We start from the raw sequence: 17,965 nt of genomic DNA, 5'->3' as shown, positions 1-17,965 counted from the left end.
TATGAGTGGAATCAGTACTGCAAAAGACCATGTTCAGTGGTCTGGAGTTCAGGCTCTAGAGCCACTCAGACCTAGAGTCAGGTCCTGCCTCCACTATTTATTGTAAAATAGGGATAACAGTAATGCCTATCTCTTGGGCTTATTGTGACTGTCAAGTGAGGTAAATGCTATATTGACATATGTCCAACACCTATGTAATTAGTTCAGTAAGCATTATTAGAGTGGTAATGATGGCAAGGGTGTGAGTACTAAAGTGCCTGCTGGTATCACCAGATGCTCAATGAGTGTCAGTTTTCTCATCTGCTCTGACTTTACCACTAACTGGCTGCCTATGACCTTGCACATATCACTCAGTTTTTCAGGCAATTTATGGAAAATTACTCTGAAAGGACTAATCAAATGCAAGAGGTTGTTTATTTCTCCTGTGTATGCATTTGTCGTAACACAAGTTTGTGGCACTTTCTGATCTATTGCCTCCTTTGATTCTCACGGACTAGGGAGAGCCGGGATTACTGCACCTAATTTAAAGGAAAGCACACTGAGCATCAAGAGCTTAAGTGCATTTGTTGTCCAGGACTTTAGAGCAAAGCCAGGTCTCAGTCCTTGGTCTTCTTACTCCTAAGTCATGATTGTGTTTCTCCATTTGGCCCTTCTCAGAACAAGTTTTATCCTGGTAGGGATTTCAGGATTTTGATATGCTTCCTGGCTATATAAGAGAAATTTAGTAAAATCTTGTAAAACTGAAGGACCTTGAGGGTCCCTGTGTTGTCTAGATTTTGTTAAAGAACTTTCTCTTTTATTCTGACTTTGAGAGAAAAAAAAATTATAAAAATGGAGTCTGAGCTATGAAGGTTGGGAAAGTGCTCAATTTATCTGTTTGTGGTACACAAGTCTAATGGTGAACTCAAGGACATTGCACTAGACTGTCAGCCCCGGGAGTTCAGGGCCTATGTCTGTGTTTATTTCTAGTAGTGAGCACAGCCCTGGGGGCAGAACAGGAAAAAGCAAAAATCTCCTGGTGGTAAGCATAAAGGAAAGGGCTCTGGTCTAGAGATCAGCCACTGACTCCTATTGAGACATTGGGCAAGTCACCTGTCTGCTCTGGGCCTCAGTTTCTCCATCTGCCCAATGAGGAAATTGGACTGGCTGGCCTCTCTAAGCCTTTCCAGCCCTGATGCTCCCTTCCCAGGCCTCGTTGGGCCAGTCTGCATCCTGCTGTGTAATTGACAGATAAGTCCCTCCCATAGCCCTGCTCCAAGACTGACTCCTCTGACCCCCGACTCCTAATTTCTGTGCAGTGCTCTGTGTTTACTCTGAACGTGCCCTCGACCTTCAGCTACTGCCGAAGCTCTGTTCATTCTCTGGGAGCAGACAGGAGGCCTTGCCCCTGAAGGAAAAGAGGAATGGGTAAATGTTTCTCATGAATTTCAATTGTATTCCCTAGTGGAATTCTTCACTCCAGAGATACCAGGTTTCCAAAGCCATTCTAGCTGATTCAGAAGAATCAGGAAGTGAAAATGAGCTTCAGAAAAAGCGTGACAAAAGCTTATTTTATGAAGGAAGTACAAACAGCACAGGCTCTGGGGTGATGGAAAACAGATGGAAGGTCCCCAGCGCTGGGGCAGAGAATGTGGGCAAGTGTGGGTGAGTGTGAGGTGGGAGTGCTCTGGGGAATAGGTGCCCTGGTGTGCAAATCTGTGTGCTTATGTGTACACAGGCCGCTCTCAGACACACCTTGGTAAAAAGCAGGGCTTGAATTTGCTTTGATGTGCTCATAGAAGAAAAAGTAGGGAAGGGGAGGTATTCATTTATTCAACAAATATTCATTGAATGCCTACCATTTACTAGAGCTTGGGGTATAGCGGTAATCAAGACAGAAATGCCCGTCGGCTGGGTGCTTACATGACACTGGGGGGAACAGACAATAAACACTAAACACAATCCACAGGTTAATTATATAATGAGTAGTAAGGTGATAGGCAAAGAAGTGCAACATAGCAGGGTAAAGAGGGTCCACATGAGGTGGGGTGCATGTTACCACTGAAATATGTTGATCAAGGTGGTCCTTGTTGAAAGGGTGACGTTTGAGCAAAGACTTGAAGAAGTTGAGAAGGCCAGCCATGTGGCTTTCTGGGGAAAAGCATCCCAACCAGAAAGAACAGCCAAGACCTTAGTGGGAAAGTGCCTGGTGTGTTTGAAGAATAGCAAGGATGGCAGTGTGGCTGGAGCAGGAGGGACAGGGATGGGAGATGAAGACAGAGGTACAGGTGGGAGCCCCATCACCAGGGGGCCTGGGAAATAGGGTCCCTGCTAAATGCTCACAGGCAATGGCAGACTTTACAAGCTGCTTTCCCACCCGTGTGTCATTTGACCTCCTGACTCTTAGAGGATAGAATTTAGGTCCACCTAGTATGTTTGTGAAAACTGAGGCTGAACCCAGTGGTGCACTTATCAATGATCAACAACCTGGTCTGGACTGGGGGGTGGGTTGGGAGGGCAGAGAAGAGATACCTCGGTAGCTCTCTGTTCACCACTCAGATATTCTAGACATTAGTAAACTCAAGTGCCAAGATAATAGTAAAATGATAGAATAGTTAGGAGATGAGTTTTTATATAATTTATTTCTTTTTAATATAATTTATTTAATTATAAATTTATGAAACAGTTTTTCACGATGGCTGTGTTTAACAACAGCATTGCAAAAATCCCTGAAAAGTTGACAACTGACCCCTGTAAGTTAGTAAGAGCCAGCTCCAGGGCACCAGTGCCTGGGGAGGTTAAAGTGACACATGTGAGTGGCAGGGCGGTGACCAGAGCCAGGTCTTTTGGTCCCTATTCTAGCTCTCTTGAAAATTTTCCAGGATTTGAGGATGTGCATTCGGGCTGGGGCGGGCAGGGTCCTGGGCAGTGGCGGAGGGACATACCGGCTTGCACATTCCTGGAAAGTGCCTGGAGACGCTGGCCCGTGGCGGGTCCCTTCTCTCCGCTCAGCACTTACTTAATCACTGCTTTCACCCCAGTGCTGACTGGGACTGACCTGGAGCCAGGCTGCCTCTGCAGGAGAAGAACACAACAAGGCTTTGTTTTTGCCTGTCCCCAGGCTATTTTCCTGTCCTGAACCTTTTGGGGCTCAGCTTCCCGGTCCCAGAGGGTATTTGCATGTGAATGGGCCTGGCTCTGAAGTCACAGAAGGGGTGGATGGGGAGTCTAAGCCATTCATGGACCAATGAGAGCAAAGTCCTTCCTGACCCCCCTTCCCAACCATGATTCCCAGACGCTCCCACCCACACCCGCCAGCCCGGCCGCACTGAGATGCCAGGCGCTTCCAGTTTCCCACCTGCGGGATGCTTGCTTCCCAAGCTCGCGGCCACCCCTCCCCAGCCAGCTCTTTCTTCTCCCCGTGCTCTGCTGCCTAGAGACCATCTCCTTTTCTGCCCAGAACCCTCCTAGCGACTGGGCAGTCCTCCTGGTAGCAGAGGGATTCAGGGACTCTAACACCTGCCAGCTGGGTCTCAGGTCCTCACACTGTTCATGGCGTCTAGCATTTGCACGTACACGATGATACATAGCTTCCTAGGGGCTTACTCAGCTCTGTTAGGAGGTTTTTACTCTGACTAACAAATGTATAAGAACACTTTGCTGGGACTATCAGTATATCTGGGCCCTGATGGTGGCTCTGCCATTATCTGGCCATGTGACTTTCAACCAGTTACTTCACTTCTCTGAGCCTCAGTTTCCCCATCTAAGAGAGGAAAATGATAGGTAGCCTTTAATGTCCTTTCTATCTCTGACCTTCTATGGTCTTGTAATTCCAGTTACTGAACAAGGCTGGAAGTCAGAACATCTGGATTTTTATCTCAGGTCAGCTACTACTCCTAGGCTATATGACCTTGGAAATTCATGTCACCTCTCTGGTCGGGGAATCACAATGTCTACCTGAAGTGCAATCATTACAAGACAGCCATCAGAAGCAAATAAAATAAAGAAGGTGAAAACACCTTGTCAACTGGAAATTCCACATGGGGGGGGAGTGGGAATTATTACTATTACTACCACTACTATTACAATTATTATTATTATTGTTATTATTATTATTATCATCATTATTATTTTACGGCCAAACGACTTGATCCAGGACTGAAGCAACAACCTGCAGCCCCTCACAAATGTGGCCAACTTGAGTCTTAACCCCACCAGCTGTGCTATTTTTACTTACATGGCTTTCAAGAGCTTCTGAAATGCAATACACACACACACACACACACACACACACACACACACACACACAAAGTCTCCTTTTTTTTCTAGACACAGGTTCTTGTCTGGCAGCTGGTACCTTTACTTTGCTCCTTCTCATGATCTTTAAGTGCAGTTTGGGCACCTGGATAAAGTAGCAATTTGAGCTGTTAACCCCTGGCCCAGTCCCTGGAGGGTGACAGACTTGCAGTGAAGGCGACCACAGGAGCACAGAGCACTCACTTGTGAGTCAGGGGTCCTGGGCCCAGGGCTGTCACTGAATCACTGGCCTAAATTCACACGCCTAGAGAAATCCTTTGAAACACAGGAAAGTAAAGGTATTCCTGGACTTGCTATTATTCTCCTGTGGATGGAAGCTTTCAGAGATCCCTTCAATTACTCTGGTCCTCTCTTATAAAATTAGGATAATATCTTTTCCATGTCACCCACCTCCCAGGACCGATAGGAGGCTTGTAAACTTCAGAGAGCCAAAGGGACCTAAGATGCCACCTGCCAAATGAGGAGGCCAGGTTGCAAGGTCTCCCAAGGTTCCCTGCCTGCCCCATCAGCCTGGGATCTGGGGGACTCATAAAAAGAGATGTCTGTGCTGATGACCCCAGTGAGATTAGGAATGAAAGAGTGAAACCAGGAAACAAGAGGGTATTCAGGGACGGTTTCAGTCTCTTAATTCTTCTTCAAATATGTGAAATTACCCATGCCCCACTTAGCTGGGAGTCCAGAAAGGTGTCACCTCAGTTGGCTGAATCTCAGTGGTCCTGTTTTTCTCACTGATTTACTGAGTGTGGACTATATTTCAGGTAATTTTCTAAATATTTTACATATATTAACTCATGTCATGTTCACAAAGTCCTATGATTTATAAATACTATTATTTTCACTATTTTACAAATTAGAAAAACCTATATACAGAGTGTATTCAATTCTTAGGGCTGCCATAACAGATTGCCATTAACCTGGTGGTTTATGACAGCAGTTGCTTCTGTCACAGTTCTGGAGGCCAGAAGTCTGAAATCAAGGTGTTGGTGGGGCCATGCTTCCTCTGAAGTCTCTAGGGAAGGCTCCTTCCTTGCCTCTTCTAGCTGCCTGGTAGTTGTTGCCAGTCCTTGGCATTCCTGGCTATGGCCACATATCTCCAATCTCTGCCTCTGTCTTCACACTTCCCTCTGTGTATGTCTCTGTGTCCAAGTTTCCCATTTCTTATAAGGACACCAGTCATTGGGTTAGGGTCCAACCTAATCCAGTATGATGTCATCTTAACATAATTTCATAGGCAAAGAACTATTTCCATATAAAGTCAAGTCCAAGAGTTAGGACTTGAACATATCTTTTAGGGAATACAATTTAACCTAAAACACAGAGAATTTAAATAATTTCCCTAACATCTACTAATTGGTGAAGACTCATGTGCAACCTATATAAAGATGAGGTCCCACATGATCCAGTCTCAGTAAAGGGTTACATCCAAAAAAACAGAAAACTTACACAATTGAAAGCAATTCACAGTTTGACTCACTCTCTTGAGAACCAAAAAAGGGCAGAGATGTTCTTACCACAAACATTCTTAAATGTTCAATCCTCCATGCCCCCTCTCTCCCTCTCCTCTTCTTTCCCTGAAAGTCTTCAGGAATTTCACACCAAGGATCTCTTCTATCTCCCCTCATACCTCCACTTACACCCCATCCTCTGGGTCCCTCTTGGACTTGACAATCACAAAAACTGTTCCCTGACATGAGACCCTCCCTGCCACGTACTGCCATATGTCAATTTTAGTTGTTCCGAGTTTCTTGATTGTTTTCTCAGAATTTTATTTTTCACTGTATTGTTTGTGTGGAATTAAAGCAAAAATTTTCACCTCTTTTTCAGCTTTGTTGGGACCCAAGGGCTAGAAAAAAAACGAGAGAAGGAAGTGAGAGAGTGATGAGGGGTCTCCATACATGACCATGAGGAAGGGAAGACTCAGGTGGTTATAAGAGATGGAGAGACTGGAAACCAACCCTGAACTTCCAGGCTGGTTCAGCTGCCCCACCTGTGTGCTCCCTTTGTCGATTGACCTGAACCAACTGATTTTATGCCATTGGGTAGAAGCTAGAGGGAAGTAGCTGTGGGCCCAAATTTCTTTTTAAAATACTTTTAAAATATAAAAACAGGAAAAAGAAAAATTACCTATCATTTCACTAGCCATTGTTGTTTGCTCTAATTCCTTCCACTTTTTATTTTCAATGTATACTTTCAACATAGTTATAATTACATTGAATATACAATTTGCCCTGCTTTTTCACTTAGTATAACCTACTAAGAATGTTTCCAGATCACTGAAAATTCTCCATTAATGCAATAATTAATAGCTGCTTAACTAAGCTAATGCTAATGCAACAGTTCCCCTAGAATTGGGTATTTACATTGTTTCCAGTTTTCTATTATTATATGTAACTGCTTGAAACATCATTGTTCATAAGTTTTTTTCACAATTGGAATATCTTCCCCTAAATTATATTCCCAAATATGGGACCAAGGAAGAACTTTCTAAGCCAAAGATAATTCAAAATGGCCTCATCTATCTTGGAAGGTAGTGAGTTTCTCATCTCTGCAACTGATTGTGAAAAGGTGGTGTGAATTTTTCAAGGGTGTGGTAGAAAAATAAGAGGTTAAATGAGGTAAATTTCAAGGCCCTAAGACCCCATGAGACTGTAATTCTTAAAATTTTAGTTCACAAAGGTCAGTGTCTCTCTTTGTCCCAGATTACTTCCTTACTCCCTATAACATGTCTAGTGCTGTGTAACAAACCATTCCAAAATTTAGTAGCCAAAACAATATCCATTTTATTTGCTCATGATTCTGTGGTCAGAAGTTTAGTCTAGACTTGGCAGGATGGTCCTTTTGCTGGATTTGCCTGAGGTCATTTCTGTGGCTCCAGTCTGTATCAGTCAGAGTTCAGTCAGAAAAGCAGAGCCTCTGTGAGTATTGTGAGATAACAGCTATTTATGGGCATTAGAACTCATGTAATTATAGGAGAGCCTAGGAAAGTAAAGATCCCAGCTTCTCATAGACAGAGAGTTGGAGGACCACAGACAGTTCACTTATCCATTTTCGTGAAGCCCTGGCATGGGTGGAAATATTGGCATCTTCAGAGAAATCTGAGAATTCAAGCCTATTGAAGAAGCCAAAGTTGGGCCATGAAGGGGGAGCTCATGGAGAGAAGTCTATGAGAAGCTGTTGGCTCTGAGCAGCTACTATGCCTGTGGGGACACCTGCAAGCTTCTGGTGGGCCTGGGCCACTGTTAGTCATCAGAGCCAGAAGCAGGAAAGAAGAGCTGGATGCAGAGAGGAGGAGAGTGAAGACAATTAGAACCTATTGGCACATCTACATCTGTCCATCTCTGTATCTGATCATAAAACAACCTCCAGAGAGTAAGGACTATTGCCTTCCAAACTCACACAAGTTCCTCTTTTGGCCAACAGTAACCTGGAACTATAGAGAGAAGGAGATTCTGGGGAACATGGTTCCCAGGTTAACTAAATTGACAGCAGGACAATTCAGCACACTCCCTGAATGACTAAATTAAATCTGAAAAGCTCTTCAAGGGCCCAGAGATGTCAGTGGGGCTCCAGAATGAAGCTTGGGAACATCGACAAGCAAAGCTCTCAGGCATTTGGGCTTATAGGACGGCCTCTTTTTTTTTTTTTTAATTGAGGTATAGTTGATGTACAATATCATGTAAGTTACAGGTGTACAACACAGTGATTCACCATTTTTAAAGGTTAAAATCCATTTATAGTTATTGTAAAATATTGGCTATATTCCCTGTGCTGTACATATATCCTTGTAGCCTATTTATTTATACATAATAGTTTGTACCTCTTAATCCCCTACTCCTATGTTGCCCGCCTCTCCCTACTTGTAACCACTAGTTTGTTCTCTGTATCTGTGAGTCTGTTTCTTTTTTGTTATATTCACTAGGTCATATTATTTTTTAGATTCCACATATAAGTGATATCGTACAGTAGAGGACAGCATTTTTTGTTTGCCTCCTGTCTTAAAGGAGCATGAGCATTATTGACTAGGGAATCAGGATGCTGCATTGTGAACCTGAAGCCACCACTCACTAGATAATGACCTTGCTTGATTCATTTAAATCATCTGGGCTTCAAGTTTCCCACTGGGTGGCTGTCAGTGTATTTGTTAAGCTCTGGTGAGATAACCTTATGGACATGTGGAAAGCAGCCATAGCTGTCCTCCCACAGAAATCTGACCAAGTTTTCTGCTGCTCTGCCTTAGCTTTGCCTAGGACATTTGTGCTGTTTCTACTAAAGTAGAAAATTCATAGAAAACAGGCTCTGGCTTCTTTTCCTTAGATCTCTCTCCCCTGCTCCCTATCCTCAATAGAACCCCTTTCCTACATCAATAGAACCCCTTTCCTAGGTGGTGGTGGGAAGGGAGGGGCAGTTGAGACTCCTAATGCCCCCAGGACTTCGCTATCCCCTCTGCCTGGATGTCCTCCCCTCTGCCCCCCAAACCCTCCACCTACTATTTCTACCTGCCTAAATTCTACTCACCTTTCAGTCTCCAGATCAAAGAACATTCTCTTCTTCTTAAGTGTTCTCTGATTCCTCTCAGCTGGATGCAATATTTTCCCATCTTATAAGCCCTGGGGCTTCCTAGCTTTCATTGCAATAACTACAATCTTGTGATTCCCTAACACATACACATTTGAATACTTATTCTCCTACTAAATTTTACATTCCCAGAGGCAGGGGACTTCCTTATTAAGCACGTGCAACAAATAAGTAATTCTTGACATCCTTCACATTATAATGCAGACAGAATTTGCTATATAAATATTTGCTGAGATGAGTTGAAAGAAAGCAAATTGAGGACATGCATCCATGTGTTGGTGCCCTAAATCACAACAGTCTGAAAGGACATGGCTGCCCATAATAAGAAGTAGAAAAATGAAGAGTCTGTGATCCCCAGCCAGATGGTTCTCTATTATTACGAATTTTGTGTTTTCATTTGATAAGGTATTTCCCTCCATCATGTTAATACGATGACCCTAGAAATGGTATAGTCTGAACAGAAGCCAGAGCTCAAGCCTCCATCTGTACTCAGAAGTCAATGGTTTTTGTAGAATTTTACAATCATAGCAAGGGCTGAAGATATTAAGTAGGGCCAGTGACCCCTCTGTTTAGGTTATGGCCAGAACTGTCACTGAGCCACATCCTCTCTGGGAGACAGTCCATGCACCCAAGATAAAGTTTCAAGAGGCCCTTGAGCCAGAAAAGTTGTTTGGCAAAGTGCCTACGTCTTTTGCCTTGCACTCTCTGGGTTGGTGGCTTCCTTTCTCCAGGGTCAAAACAGTTCCAAAAACAAAACAAGTATCAGGGAATCATGATTATCTCTCTACTCTTGAGCAAGTCACTGCCCCTCTCTGGACCTCAGTTTCCTCTAGAAGGATGGGGATTGAAACAGCTCTTAAGGGTCTCTCCTTCCACGCTCTGATATTCCAGGAGTTTATTCGGAGCTGCAGGCTGAATTCCCAGGGCCCTGGGGCCTTTTCTTCCCTGCTTCTAAAGGTATATCTGGCTCAAATTTCCCCATGGGTCTCAGCTGGGGCATGCTTAACTGTCCTCTGGAATAGTGAGGCCCTGCAGGTGATGATCGTTTACCTGCCATCATAAACGGTCCTTAAGCCTGGAAGTTACAAGGAGGGAGGTTGTTTATCACAGACTTTCATTAGGTCTCTCCCTAATCCAAATTATCTCTGGCTGATTTCACTTGAAAGTGTCCATTGCTATAGGTACTATAGAACCCCAGAGACCTTGGGAATACCGAATTAGGAAGGAGGCTGCTATGCCTGGAAGTGTTAATGCTCAAGGCATGACTCTTCATTAGTAATTGATTCTGTATCATATGGTTATAGACCACAAACAAGTTCAAGTTCATCAAGTTCTTCAGCAGGAAGCAATCTGTGTGTTGAAATTCCTGCTCACCATCCTCTAGTTGGTTTATTTAATGTATGGATAAGATGACTTGTTAGAATACTAGTATGTCAGGACTGGAAGAGAGTGTAGAGCTCAGCAAGTTGAAACCCCTAGTTTACCAGGTGGATAACTGAGAGCTACAGGAGTCAGCCACATAACAGTTTATGGTGGAGTCAGGAATAGGGCTCAGGACCTCTAAATGCCAGGTCCATACACTCCAAAGCAGAGGTCACCAAGATAGTGCATTCCAGCTCATGCAGTTACTCATAGAAGAAGCCTTCTCCCAGGCCCTCACTTTAAATCCATTTTGTCTTATTTTTATTAAGTTCTAATGATAGCAGCTTAACTGGTTTCTATTTTACAACATATTTCAGCGAATAAACTGATTTTAAAACAGTGAATAAAACATTACATAAAGAAGATATAAGAATTGCAAAGGCATAATAGTCTGGGGACCTTCAAAGCAGGGCAAGCAACATTACATAACTCAATATCCCTAAGATAGTTGATGTTCATAACAATGTCCCTGGATCACCAAGAAGGATTTGCATGTTTTACCTGAGAAAGCAGGGATTTGAATAAAGCACTTTAAAAAGCATTACACCCCCCTACCCCTCGAAAAACTTTTTTTAATCATAGCTAGGTAAAAACTTCAGCTACCTGGAAAACTCAGATCATCAAAACAGCAAACCAGCTGTGATGTTCAAGGAAGTGACATTTCAGCTGTGTGCAGATAGGCACATTCTATAGCAATAAGGCTGATGTGAGTTGGGCTAGTATCTGCAGAGAAGAGGAAAAAATAGCAAAGCTATGATGTCATCTTCTGTTTACACTTCAGTTCCCAAAGTTAGTGATTAATTGTCCTTGTGTTTTGTTGCCAGGGCAAATTGTTTTTCTTTAAAACTCCCACTTATTTTAAATAAATAAATCATTAGTTTCAAAACAGAAGTGTCAAATGTTAAGATACTTCTGACATACTAAGCTAATGAACAAAACAATGAATTCATTAGAAGGTACTAGAGATAGGCAGCCTTTGAGAAGTTTCCTTTAATGACTTTGAAAGGCAGCAGAAATCATTCTTGGTCAGAAATTTTTCTCATGCATCTTGGTTAAAATACCAATCTCGAGGTTGCAAACAGAAACACTACCTTAAAAGGATCGCAGTAGGTGTACATGATAGAGTGGTAGGTAGGCCAAGTATTGGTAGTCAAATAAATATACCAACCAGCTACAGCACTGTGCTTCCCAAACCAAACACACAAATTCTGCTTTAGGCAATCAGTTTAGAATCTCTCCTTGGGTCTCTGAATTTACCCAGGGCCTCAGACTCTTGCACAGTAGAGAATTCTTTAGCAAATCAGCAATATTTGCATCTGAGTCTTAACACAAATGCAACTATTTCTGGGTGACTCCAGTAGTTTCTGTATTATTAAGACTACCTATTAAATACAATTCTGATTACGTCTTCCCTTTGCTCACAGAATTGAGTCACTTGTTATTATGTCATTCAAGGTCAACTGTAATCTAGTTTCAACTTATTCCTCCAAATATATCTCCTCCTACAATCCCCACAGACTCCTTGGCATCTCATTGTTCTCAGAATAGGTCTTGCACTTTTAGTTCTTAATGACAAATATTTATTGGGTAACTGCTATGTTCTAGGTCCTGCGCCATGCACTGAAGATACATCTATAAAGAAAATAATCTGAAAAAGAATAGATGCATATATATGTATAACTGAATCACTTTGTTGTACACCTGAAAATAACACATTATTAAGCAACTATACTGCAATAAAAATAATAATAAATAAAAAGCATATGCAATTTTTTAAAAACTTCCACTTCTGATACAGATATTGTATCATTTTATAAATAAAGCTCAGATATATCAATAAACAAGTAATTAATTAATTAAAGTCTCACTCTCTTGCAGCATACATCCTAATGGGGATCCTTCACCTCCTTCTGAGCGTATCCCCAATGAGACACTTGTCACACTGTATGATAGCTCTGTCTCTGTCTGTTTTTCTCCCCTTGAACACCGCCTCCCCGTGACAGCTCTGCGTCTTACTCATCTCCCATCATCCCCACCCCACGCTTTGCTCTGTGTCAGGCACACACTGAATGTTCAATGAATGACTTATATTGTGTATAAACTTTCTTTTCCTGGAAATGTAAGTTCCTGTTGCGTATAGAATCTATCTGTGAGATTATCTAGCTCTTCTTATTTATTTATTCTATTATCCAATGTTAAAATTTATTTATTTTAACATTGAGCTATTTTTAACAAATAAGCCATTTTGTTGTCAACAGGAATGACAAATGCCAAGCTACTTCTGATGGACCTAAACAAAATGAGTGAAACAGTGGCTGGACGGCCACATTGACTTAACCTGTAACGTGTCTTTCCTCAAATCCCAGAATCTCTAAACCCCTTTCTCTGGCTTTCCCAGGCTGCCTGGTCTACTTGTGGGCAGCCCCTCCGTCTTTTCTCCTGGAGACCAGCAGAGAAGCTAATTTGGGAAGCTGCTCATCTTGTTCCCTTTCTCTTTGACCCTAAAGGTAGAAACTGAAGACCAGGTGCTGGCAACCTTCTGTGGCAGGGAGACCACAGACACAGAACAGACCCCTGGCCAGGAAGTGGTCCTCTCCCCTGGCTCCTTCATGTCTATCACTTTCCGTTCAGATTTCTCCAACGAGGAGCGATTCACAGGCTTTGATGCCCACTACATGGCTGTGGGTAAGTTAGCGAAGTGGGTGGCTCATCCCCAGGTCTCCCTTTCTCTCTCAAGATTAAAAGTGCCTTGTGCTCTCTTCTTTAAAATGAACACCTGATACTCACCACATAGATTCTACCAGTAATGTCTTACTGCATTTGCTCTATCACTTATCTATCCATCTATCTATCCTCTATCCATTAATTCATCTTTTTTGATGCATTTCAAAATAAATTGCAGACATCAGTACTCTTCTTCCTAAATACTTTAGCATGCATATTGTTTATCTAATCTATTCACATTTTTTTCTTTTAATGTAAAATTTACGTTCAATGAAATGCACAAATCTTAAGTACATTTACATTTTCAAAAATTTATATTTGTGTGTAACACAAACCCCTAAAAAAGATGTTGAGCTTTATCATTAACCCAAAAAGTTCCCTTGTACTCCTTCCCAATTGCAACCCACTCCCACCTCCTTTAGAGGCCACAACTGTGCTGATTTTTTTTCCACCATAGATTAGCTTTGCCACTTCTAAAACTACATATAAATGAACACATACAGAATATATTTTGTGAGGTGAGGATTCTTTTACTCAGCATAAAGTTTTTGATATTCATTCATGTTGTTGCAATGCATCAGTAATTGTTTCTTTTCCTAGCAGAGTAATTTTCCATTGTATGAATATACTGCAATCTATTTATCCATTCTCCTATTGATGGACACCTGGGTTCTATCCATTTTTTGGCTGTCAATAAAATTTCTATGAACCTTTTTGTACAAGCCATTTTGCAAACATGTTTTCACTTCTGCTGGGTATATATCTAGGAGCAGAATTGCTGAGTCATATGGTAGGTGTATGTTTAGTTCTATAAGAAATTGTCAAACTTTTTCCAAAGTGTTTGCACCATTTTGTATCTCTCCACCAATGTATGAGAGTTCTGGCTGCTCCTTATCCTCACCAACATTTGATGTTAGCAATTAAAAAATGTTTAACCATTCCGTGGGGTGTGTAGTGGTACTTCATTATGGTTTTAATTTGCATTTCCCTGGTGCCTAGTGATGCTGAGCATCTTTTCATGTGCTTCGTGGCCATTCCTGTATCTTTTGGGAAGAAATATATGTTCCAATTTTTAAACTGGGTTGAGAACATACATCTCTTTATCCTTATATTTCCAATGCCTAGGATAGGGCTTGACCCCCATAGGGACTTAGAAAGAGAGAAGCAGCATGGAGGAGAGGTTAAGAGCCCGGATTCTAGAGCCAGCCCACCTTGATGTGAATGCTGACTCCACCACTTAACTCTTGGTGTGACTCGGAGTAAGTTCTTTAATGGCCCTAAGTCTCAGTTTCACCATCTGTAGAAAGGGGATCATAATGGTCCTGCTGGCTATTATCACAACTGTTAGAGAACAGTGGCACCACCCGGAGTCAGGTTGCCCGGCTTTGAACCAGGCTCTCTGTGATCTTGGGTAAGTCTCCTCATTTGTAAATGGAGATAGTGGCTACATATGGGCCTTCGGTGAGGCTTAAATGAGGGAATGCAGGGACCTCCCAACACAGTGACTGGCCCGTACTGAGTGCTCTGTAAATGTTGGCTGTTGTCTTCACCATCACACACGAACTGGTTGACTGAGAGGCTCTACCTGCCCCGCAGATGTGGACGAGTGCATGGAGCGGGAGGACGAGGAGCTGTCCTGTGACCACTACTGCCATAACTACATCGGCGGCTACTACTGCTCCTGCCGCTTTGGCTACATCCTCCACACAGACAACAGGACATGCCGAGGTGGGGCCCAGCGATGATTCTGTGAATCACCATTATGCGCCATAATTTCCGATAAGATTAGGGGAGGCTCAGAGGAAGGACAGATATGCAGTAGGAATGATTTAAAATGAAATCAGAGAGCTGTGCCTCAGATATCACAGGGATAAAGATGCTGAAATGCCCACCAGCCTGGAAGTCGGGTTCAGGTTCTCAGAGGACCTCATTTCAGAAGCCCTAGCCTCTAGTCCATCTTTCTTCCTGGGCAGCAGGAATTTCTGCTCTTTAGTCCCTATTTCCTCTTCTACTGTAAGTAACTGGCCAAGTCAAGGGAAAACCCAGGTTTCCCAGTCCTGAACCATGAACTAGGCTTCACCCACCAGCTCCTTTTTTCCTGCTCTTTCATGGCCCCTCAAGTTCCTCTGTGATAGAGAGAACCTCAGTGCAAGGGAAAGAAGAGGGAAGAAATAGGAGAAATAGGAGGAGAAATAGGAGAACTCAGAGAAATAGGAGGACTAGGCCACTTTCCATGAGGACCTCCTGGCTAGCAGGTAATAGCCACATAGGAAAATGGTAAAATGTAGTAAGTGCTGTAAAAGACGCGTGGACATGGTACCATCAGACCTGAGTCTGCGCAGAGAAGTGAGCAAGCACTTCTCAGAGATGGTGCCCTTGATGAAGGAGAAAGAACAAGGAAAGGAGGGCACTCCAGGCAGAGAGAACAGCTTCTGCAAACATTCAGAAGCATGACAGAATTTGGAATGTTTGGGGAATTGCCAGTAGATTAGTATGACTGCAGGGTAAGGATCTGTGTTTTAGAACGATCACTTGGAAGCTGAGTGAGGGATCACTGGAGGAGGGAAAGGCTGGAAACAAGATTTTTTTTCCTTTCTCCTTCAAAAACTTCTACTTACTTCCAAATAAAACCCTATAGGGCCCATCAGTACAAAGCAGGCACATACAGGAGTTTTCTTGAAGAGGGTTGTATTTTCCATGGTTTTCATTCAGTAAGTATTTATTGAGTATCTACTATGTGCTGAGTACAGAGGGGCTAAAAATGAGCAATGTTTCCCAATCCTGTTTTTCATTTTCACTTCTGCCCCCAGGAGCCTTTTTAAACATTCTCTTCCTAATTGCCTCACCCATGAAATTTTAATACCACAGACATACTGTATATATGTTTATGCACTGTATGTCTATCTGTGTATTATGCATAAAAAGAGTAACAACTCCCCCTCCCAAAGAACCAATTTTGGCCCCCTTAGGGGTGATATTCTCCCCATGAAAGTGGTTGGTGTAGAAAATGAAAGCTTCGGGATTCAGAAACCACTCTAAACCTTGTTCTGCAGCTCATAGCTGTGGGACTTCAGGTTAGTCACGCCTCCTTTCTGGCCACAGTTTTCTCGTTTACAAATAAGCAGGATAAACAAAGGCTTAGGAAGAATTGTCATGCCAGATCCAGGATGGGTCAGCCCAAGGACAATGGTTCAGTGGCAAACAACAGGGCCTTGGCAGGGCTCAGCCATGGCCAGAATCCAGGACCCTGGGTGCTGGGTTGCAGCTGTGGTGAGGAGCAGAGCAGAATCCCTGAGCTCAGGGAACTTACGGTCTAGTGGAGACAGGAAAATCCACTGACAAATATATTTCATACTGGCAAGCAGTGGTCAGCAGCATGAAGAGAAACAAAAGCAAGACCAGGGCCAGAGGGTGAGGGTACATGTGAAGGTCCTGTGTTATATGAGGGATCAAGGAAGGCTTTGAGCAGAGACCCCAGGGAGTCCTGGGCTGAGGGGAGAGCAGGACAAAAGAAGACCAGACTTTCTCCCAGACCACTCCATCTCAGACCCCTCCAGCCCCCCACGAAGACCAGAGAATTTGACAAGAAAGCTTATCACACTCAGTGCCTTTGAGTATTGACTCTGCAAATTACTGGGTGTGTGACCTTGGTTAAATCACTTCCCCTCGCTAAACTTCAGTTTCCCCACCTGTAAAATGGGGATAATGACTCCTTTCCCACTTGCCTCTCAGGACCACTGGGAAAATTGTACAGTAGCAGATAAGAAAGGGGTTGCTGTGGCCATGGGTGTGGTGTGCCACTTTGCTCCGGTGTGTTTCCCACAGTGGAGTGCAGTGACAACCTCTTCACGCAGAGGGCTGGCGTGATCACCAGCCCCGACTTCCCCAGCCCTTACCCTAAGAGCTCCGAATGTGTCTACACCATTGAGCTGGAGGAGGGTTTCATGATCAGCCTGCAGTTTGAGGACATTTTCGACATTGAGGACCATCCTGAGGTGTCCTGCCCCTATGACTACATCAAGGTAAGAAGACAGTGGGCATAAGCCCTGGGAATGCTGGAAAATCTTGGATGAATTGGGAAAATGGACATTCTTGGCCCTCCCTTCTTCCAGGAGAGGGGGCCAAGCAGGTTTCTTCCTAAAAATAATGATTTAAAATAACATCTACCAGCTTAATTGTATCCAGTCTAGGGATCTTCCCTGATCCCAAACTAGCCCTTTGCCCACCTGCAAAATCCCTTCTGCCAGGTAACATAACATCATCATGAAGTAACACCAGGGTGAAGGTCATGGGAACCATCTTAGAACTCTGTCTACCACACATCATATCCTGGGAGCTATGCTATGAGCCTTATCCAGGCACGTAACCTCTTGGGGCTTCACTTTTCCCCCTTGCCACGGTAAGGCTGACAAGATGGAGATGTACCCAGGATTACAGAATTCATCAAATGAGGGTTAAAGAGTGCTGGTCCTCAGAGGTGGAAGGAGAAAGAGTTAAAGGCATAGGCAGGACCGGGCCTGGGAGCTGGGAAATCGGACCAGTCCAGAGTGCGTCTTCCCTTCTCTCCATCCCCAATGCCTCCATCTGAGTGCAAACCCTGGTCTCTTCCGGTCAACTGCAAAGCTACCTGGCGGGTTTGCTGGCTTCCACTCTTGCTCTACATGGTCGGCTCTCTCATAGAATCCAGGGTAAACTCTATGAAAGCCAAGTTACATCAAGATTGTATTTGGAGTAAACATAAATTCCTCAACACAATATGGCCCTTGCCTGCCTTTCCAACCTCAAGCCGGGGCATTCCCTCTGTTCCAGCCCCACTGGCTTCCTTCCTGTTCTTTTATTTATTTATTTATTTTTAATTTTTTTTAACATCTTTATTGGGGTATAATTGCTTTACAATGGTGTGTTAGTTTCTGCTGTATTGCGAAGGGAATCAGCTATATGCATATAT

The 17,965-nt window shown here is 43.3% G+C and overlaps 1 protein-coding gene across 2 annotated transcripts in view; it reads left to right on the top strand.

Moving 5' to 3' along the window:
* Positions 1-17,965, top strand: part of MASP1 (MBL associated serine protease 1) — a 46,831-nt gene that overhangs the window by 11,839 nt on the left and 17,027 nt on the right. For both annotated transcript variants that reach the window (XM_007111538.4, XM_024124218.1), the window contains exons 3-5: positions 12,801-12,978; positions 14,614-14,745; positions 16,843-17,039. In XM_007111538.4, coding sequence (XP_007111600.1) covers positions 12,801-12,978; positions 14,614-14,745; positions 16,843-17,039 — 507 coding nt within the window. The remainder of the gene's footprint in view (positions 1-12,800; positions 12,979-14,613; positions 14,746-16,842; positions 17,040-17,965) is intronic.

The sequence above is a fragment of the Physeter macrocephalus genome, chromosome 1, assembly GCF_002837175.3.
Source record: "Physeter macrocephalus isolate SW-GA chromosome 1, ASM283717v5, whole genome shotgun sequence".
Classification (NCBI taxonomy): domain Eukaryota; kingdom Metazoa; phylum Chordata; class Mammalia; order Artiodactyla; family Physeteridae; genus Physeter; species Physeter macrocephalus.
The sequence above is the reverse complement of the archived record's forward strand: the minus strand, read 5'-3'. Positions and strand labels throughout refer to the sequence as shown.